The sequence below is a fragment of the Pleurodeles waltl genome, chromosome 9, assembly GCF_031143425.1.
Source record: "Pleurodeles waltl isolate 20211129_DDA chromosome 9, aPleWal1.hap1.20221129, whole genome shotgun sequence".
Taxonomy (NCBI): Eukaryota; Metazoa; Chordata; class Amphibia; order Caudata; family Salamandridae; genus Pleurodeles; species Pleurodeles waltl.
In genome coordinates, this window is record NC_090448.1 from 661429281 (window position 1) to 661436935 (window position 7655).

Sequence of the window (7655 nt, forward strand, 5' to 3'; positions counted from 1 at the left end):
CCTGGGCGAGCGTGCGCCGAAAAATTCAGCAATGCGTCATTTTGACACTCACAAGTGAGGCCGTGTGGCATTTTCTAGACGGGGCACCTCGGGTCTGTGCAGGTTCATGATGATTTTGGACGCCTGGCAATGATGTGTGAGAAGTCTAGCCGCATGGTGATGGAAGACTGCGCTGTGTGGGGTTTGTGTCGTTTTCAGCAGCCGCAAGCATGTGTTGTGTTGTTTCTCCAGCCGTGATGCTGGTGATGCATCGATTTCACAGCTGTGATGCTGGTAGTGCATCGATTTCAGCTGCGAGGCGGGTGGGGCATCTGTTTTACATCCGCTTTGCAGGTGGTGCGTCAAACTTTTCCTTTTAAAAGATATTTTAAAGGCAGACCCCATGTTAACCTATGAGAGAGTGAAAAACTAATTTGGAGGTATTTCACTGTTATGAAATGTAAAACACATCAGTGCATGTCCAACCTTTAACATACACTGCACCCTGCCCATGGGGCTACCTAGGGCCTACCTCAGGGGTGCCTTACATGTATAAAAAAGGAAAGCTTTGGGCCTGGCAAGTGGGTACACTTGCCAGGTCGAATTGGCAGGTTAAAACTGCACACACAGACACTGCAGTGGCAGGTCTGAGCCATGTTTACAGGGCTACTCATGTGGGTGGCACAATCAGTGCTGCAGGCCCACTAGTAGCATTTGATTTACAGGCGTGGGCACCTCTAGTGCACTTCACTAGGGTCTTACTAGTAAATCAAACATTCCATTCAGAGATAAATCAATCACCAATACAATTTACACAGAGAGAATATGCACTTTAGCACTGGTTAGCAGTCGTAAAGTGCCCAGAGCCATAAAGCCAACAAAAACTGGTCAGAAGAAAATAGGCGGAAGGAGGCTAAAAGTTTGGGCATGACCCTGCAAAAAGGGCCAGGTCTAACAGGAATTTTTTCTAGAGGTGTGGCCTATGTAATTAAGCAAGTGTCTTCAAATATGTGGATTTAAATCCTGTGCTTCACACAGATAACCAGTATTTGGGCACCTTTTTAAATGTTCTGTTATTGCATCAAGCATGCCACAGAACAACAAACACAGATACTTAAAACAAGGCAAAGCTGTTGGCCTTGACAACACTTGTCGATGGTTGTGAGTCAAAAGGGTAAGCCTTGTGTGTGAGTAAAGGTTTGAGGAAGAAATATTAAAAAGGATAAGGGGATCTTTTGAAAATAATGAAACGTTTGGTGGAAGGACACTAAGTAGAAAATGAATGGTGGTATAGTGTAAGGGTCAAGGCAATATTGTATTAGGTGAAAAGGTGCAAGAGCAGACTTTGAGACAGAGGGGCTGTGAAAACAGCCATGGGTAAAAGGAAAAGATGAAACAACTCAGAGGATACGTTTTGGATAAAATCTGAGGATGAAGAAGATGATTTGGAATATAAGGAAGACAAATGTAGGGGAATGGTGAAGAATTTGTGAAGGGAAGTTATAGCTTTGAGAAGGTGAATGGTCAAAGCACCCTGTGAGAGAGAAAGATGTGCCCCATCTGGTACTAGAAGGCCTGGTGCCCAAAGCGGCAAAAAGGAGAAGCGGAATAATCCCTTTGGGGAGGATGAATGGTCAATGATGAAGTAAACAGAAAACAAGACGGTTGCATTTGATGAATACATTTATGATTAAAAGTTTGGTATTAAAAATGAGTTTCCAGAAGAAGATGACAACAGCATTTAACAGGAGGTCATAAGGGATCAAAAGGAAATAACGTATTCAAAAGTGCTGCTATTCGCCTTCCACGTGGTGCAGAGTGGTGTATATTAGAACATATGGCTAATTTCATTAAATGGCTAATTATATGAAGCAGAGGATTTGGAGATTTCAGGACAGAGAGGAAAGAGCAGACAGGAATGCTGAAGACTGAACATTGAGTGTAAAATTTAACTGCAAACCTAGACCCTGAGATAACTTTTTTACTCACATTTAGAAGGTCAGAGAGATCATTAAAGCAGTGTGAGCCTAAGGCAATTTGTTTACCAGATAATGCCAATGTAGCTTTGATGGCAGAGTATCACAAGGCAGTATCAGCGGGTATAAATCATAGATGAGGAAATATGGCTAACAAGTGTCTATTCAAACAAAAGGTTTATCACATGGTGAATGTATGTTGAAGTTTATTAGGACATGTTTGTTTACTTCCATAGCTTTAGACGTTTTACAGGAGCAAGATTGATTAGTGAAACTGATATGAAAGATACATACTTCACTATTGCTATGGTAGAGGTGAGACATAGTAATTTGCATTTCGGGTGGATGGTCCAGTTATACCAAGTTGTGAGCATGCCTTTTCAACTATCCTTAGCACCGTGGTGTTTTTATGAAAATACTAAGGCTGGTAACGGCTTATTTAGAGCAAGGGGAGTGGGCATGATAGTTTATCTGGACATCTTAATTGTGTCCAGAGTCAGGACAGGCTAGTTCAAAATTTGAGGAGTCTTTGGCGAAATTGGGGTTTTGCATAAATTAGGAGACTTTGGTCTTGAATATTGGAGAAGATAGAGTTTTTGGGGTTTCATGTGCAAACAGAATGTGCTTTGTTAAAGTTACCCATTGAGATGGTGCAGAAGGTAAATTTGGAAATTACGCTTTTGATGAAAAAGAAGTGTGTTTGAAGAGTTTCGCAAAGGTGATAGGTCTATTGTAATCATTAATTTTCACAGTGTTTACGGGGTCCCGCATTACAGGGCTTTGCCAAGTTTGAAAGAGAGAGGGTTTTGCCTGGGATTGTGATAGGCAGACAAGGTTCAGTTAATGCAGGATGAAAGAGAGGAACTTTCTTGGTGGATAGCAAATGTAGAGGTTTGGGACAGCAAAGCAATTTTCAGAATGATCTCGGAGTTCATGCAAGCCGTCTTGGTCAGGGAGCCACATTAGGACAGATGGTGATGGGGCAGATGAATTTAGGGTGGAAAGGCCATGCATAAAAAATAGATTGAAATTAAAAGCAAGTTTTGGAGCATTGCAAACTTTTCAGAATAAGATAGAAGGTTGTCCGCTAATGTTGAGAGGATAGACAAAGTGACACCAGTGCAGTACAATAAATCCTTGTCACATCTATCCAGGGGGCTATTGGGGATTGTCTAGAGTACAAGATAGGACACACAGCATTGTATTTAGAAAGAAAAGAACCTTAAGCAGTAAATTGAAGTTTGTTATCTAAGGAAATACAGTGAATGACTGCTGAATGACAAGATATGTAAGGAAATGCAGCAGAATTTGGGAATTCCTATCCTAGTTTTAGGTATTGTTGGAAATGCTATATAGGAGCCCTATTTAATTCCAGCAAAGAATGGACTTTTACAATTTACAAGAAAGGAACATTCTTTCGTGGAAATTAATGTGTTGAACCTACATGTTTGGAAGACATCAATATATCGAGAGAGTTTGAAGGCCTTTGAGAGGGCTGCAGGTTTGCTTAGAGAACTTGGACACCATGTACTAGGAAAATGAATAAAGGTACATGGGAAGTGTGGGTGTTTGAGTGTATCAGTGATTAGTAAGTAGTGTACAGCTCTTGAAAGCTGATGCCTAATATTGGTAAACTGGTTTATGTAGTGTTTGTCATATGGAAAAAATAATCTGTTCCCGATCAGCGGTTTTACATTCACTGAAGGAAGTTAGTTTGACATGCAGTGATCTTTGAGATTGCAAAGAAATGAAAAGTATTAGAATCAAGAGAAGACTCAAGAGACCACCAAAGGCAATGTACAGCTCGAGGTGGGATGTAGAGACGTTTTTCACAATGTTCCAATTACTGGCCAGAAAATATATATTGTTCATGGAAACGGTTGAGTTGGTAGTTCCAACATTGTATTTTATGTTATTCAAAAGAGTATCAGCTATACATGCTTACAGGTAGATAATGTTTTTATTTATGAGGTGGCATGTTTTTCGCTATGATTAGGAGAACAAAACCAATGAGTGAAACAATCTTTTAACAATGTTTTGACAAACATCAAAACGGAGACTAGTAAATCATATGCAAGTATGTGGGGAACGATTGGCAGAATTTAGAGCAGCAGGAGTATTGCTTTCAAGTGTTTCATCATGCTACATGCCACCGCTTCCTCCTCCTGTGCCAGCCGCTCTAGGGATTTGCTTTCTGTTTTCAGGTAAGTGCGGGCAGCAAAGTTTGCTGTTGAGGTTGAGGGTAAGGGCAGAGAGTGCTGGACCGCGCATGGTTCAGTTTTCTGACCGGAAATACCCAAATAAACGCATCCTCCAATACAGACCTCTGATGTCGTGCTCGCCACGAACAACGTGAAAACTGTGCAGATGTTGCAGACCTCGCCGACCCAACCACGTGCAACGTAGCTAAAACACAGGTGCCCGTATTTATATTTTTTGACGCTAAATTGCGCTAACGCAGTTTAGCGTCAAAAAATTTTGCGCCGGCTACCGCCATTCTGAAGCACCATGCGGGCGCCGTATTTATTGAATGGCGTTAGCCGGCGCAAGCAGACCGGCGCTGCCTGGTGTGCGTGGAAAAAAACCACGTACACCAGGCAGCGCCGGCGTTGGGAAAAATGGCGTTAGGGCGTCTTAAAATGGCGCAAGTCAGGTTGACGCTAAAAATCGTCTTAACCCGATTTGCGCCATTTTTAACGACGCCCAGACGCCATTTACATGACTCCTGTCTTAGTAAAGACAGGAGTCATGCCCCCTTGCCCAATGGCCATGCCCAGGGGACTTCTGTCCCCTGGGCATGGTCATTGGGCATTGTGGCATGTAGGGGGGCACAAATCAGGCCCCCCTATGCCAAAAAAAAATATATAAAAAAAAAAAAAATTATACTTACCTGAACTTACCTGAATGTCCCTGGGGTGGGTCCCTCCAGCCTTGGGTGTCCTCCTAGGGTGGGCAAGGGTGGCAGGGGGGTCCCTGGGGGCATGGGAGGGCACCTGTGGGCTCATTTTGAGCCCACAGGCCCCTTAACGCCTACCCTGACCCAGGCGTTAAAAAGTGGCGCAAATGCGGGGTTTTTTGACCCGACAACTCCCGGGCGTGATTTTTGCCCGGGAGTATAAATACGACGCATTTGCGTCGCCGTCATTTTTTTAGACGGGAACGCCTTCCTTGCATCTCATTAACGCAAGGAAGGCGTTCACGCAAAAAAATGACGCTATTTGCCCATACTTTGGCGCTAGACGCGTCTAACGCCAAAGTATAAATATGGCGTTAGTTTTGCGCCGAATTTGCGTCGAAAAAAACGACGCTAATTCGGCGCAAACGGAGTATAAATATGCCCCAGGGTATGTGCACCCGTACCCACCCTAGATAACCAGCCCCGTGCACTCACCCTCATGTAAAGGATATAACTCCCATGCAAGCACCAAATAATACAGCTACCTGGCAAAATCAGGGAATGTGTCGTGCCGAGGACGGAGAACTCTTGCAAACCCCAGAGAATGGAGATCCTGTGCAAAACCTACGCAATGCAGATTTTTGCAAGCTCCAGCGACGTGCAACTCTAGGGATAGAGAAACCAACCCCAGAGCCTCATTGACAATCCGTTCAGTGTGCGTCTAAAGCAGCCCCAGGAAATGTGCTTCCCATTCCGACCTCATGGACACAGCATCCCATGGAGGAGGCCGGGTGTCTGTATCCGAGAAGGCACAACCCTCGGGCCTAAAACCCGAGCAAGGGCTCTCTGCAAACCACGCCTTCCGAATACCCCCATTGCTGTGCCCACTGTCCATACATCTCCCCAGGCTCCTCGGTGCGCTCCTCTGCACCAGGTCCCGCGCAGTCTCTTACCCTGCTCTTCCAGGAAAGAAGACATACGCAAACTGTGTGAGAACTCTAAAAACCCCAAACAAATTCAAGTAGTGTCAATAATAAGGTGCTTCTTGCATAGCTCTAATTAAGCACTCCCATTGCCAAGACCAATCGGCTACGCCTAAGCTGTTCATCTTGCTGTTCATCTTGCTGTTCATGTAGATGAGGCAGCCGTTATGGTGGGCTTGACAAGGGCATTGAAACTAAAAGACACACGAAGCACTGGAAGACTACAACATTCCAATTCTCTTCCTAATCTGCTAAATTCATGTTGTTTGTTTTCTTAATAGGTGCCATGTAAAGCACTCTGCTGCCCTTGCAGCTAGGTCAGCGCTATAAAAATACTTGAATCAATATATCACATGTTTTTACAGTGACAGTCCCAGTTCTTTTTAATGAGGTATTCAAAAACAGTTTCAAACACAATAGGAATATAAAAATAAATCCATCTTTATTTTACCCACATAACAAAATAAAATCTATCATGGAAACATACCATCCCTCCAGCAGGGACAAACACAATGCCGAAGCATGTCATCTACTCCCGGTGTCCTACACATTTCATAGAAATTCTTAAGAAAACCAAGAGTAGGAGCAATGAGGAGAAGAAACTTGGTATACTGGTAGTGTTAACCTGCTTATGTAAATGCATTTCTGCCCACACCCACATTTTACTTCCTTTCAGAAAAGGAATGTTTCAGGAAACGAGGGATCTGACACTTTCCATCAGAAAATTGTGACTAGAAGTGGGTAACTCCTTCCACACTTTGAAGGCAAGGAGAATTTATGAGCTTGGTGAATTAGTTGTTAAAATTAAGTGGCATATGTTTCTTTAAAAATATTTACCAGATTGTATGTTCTTTTCAGGGAAACGGATGTGCATTGGAGAAGGGCTAGCTCGAATGGAGCTGTTCCTGTTTTTCACCACAATCCTTCAGAACTTCAAGCTGCGGTCATCCATCGACCACAAAGATATAGACGTAACACCAGTTTTCAAAACCTTTACCAAGCTACCACCGCTGTACCAGCTAAGCCTCGACAATCGGCTGTAGAACACCAGATTATTGTTCCGCTAAACACTGTGGTTTGCTGCCAGAGATGTATTTACCCGTACTGGTGACATTTGTCTGCATACCCCTTTAAAATCATCTACCCCATTTTTATCCCCTATAGTAATTGGTGGTGAGAAAAGCAGAGCAGACTATTTTGATGTTGAAAATATTTTATAATAAAATAGCATTTATTAAAAACATGTTTCTATAAAATGGGCAATATCAGTTTTCTTCCATAAGACTCCGAGTCCTGACACAATAGGCTATGCTCTTATCATTTTCTCCCCATAAGCATCTCCCCAACACACACACATTGACCACCGATCTTGACGGCCAACCTGAGCCCACGACAAACAAACATGCCTCTATTCCAAATAGACTGACTTATTTCCTTTCTTGCGTCCCATTCTTCAACTGTGATCAAAGTCTTTCATTTCCTGGATCCTCTAGGAGACAAATCCCTCATGCGGATTCCTTCAGACTGATCAGCAACCTACCACATATCTCGCACATCCCTATCCAATTGTGGGTCCAGTACTACATATCTGACACCCCAGAGGATTGTCTGCTCTCTCGACCCCACATTAGTCCATAGAAGAAAAGTGTCGACCTTTCACACACCAGTTACCCTGTTCACCCGGAACTGATCAGAGACAAGTGTCACCTGCAGGATGCTTATCCAGAAGGAAATGAAACCTCCCAGCATTCCAAGTAAGAATAAAGACAAATACGAAGAGATATGCATAGACGAGCTATACACTAATTTACGAACCTTGTA

The 7655-nt window shown here is 43.3% G+C and overlaps 1 protein-coding gene across 1 annotated transcript in view; it reads left to right on the forward strand.

Annotated features, from left to right (window-relative positions):
- The window catches only part of LOC138259834 (cytochrome P450 2C18-like), a 209710-nt gene extending 202620 nt beyond the window's left edge, over window positions 1-7090 (forward strand). Inside the window, exon 9 of the mRNA XM_069207730.1 lies at window positions 6693-7090. Coding sequence (XP_069063831.1) covers window positions 6693-6877 — 185 coding nt within the window. The 3' untranslated portion in view covers window positions 6878-7090. The remainder of the gene's footprint in view (window positions 1-6692) is intronic.
- The last annotated feature ends 565 nt before the right edge of the window (window positions 7091-7655 follow it).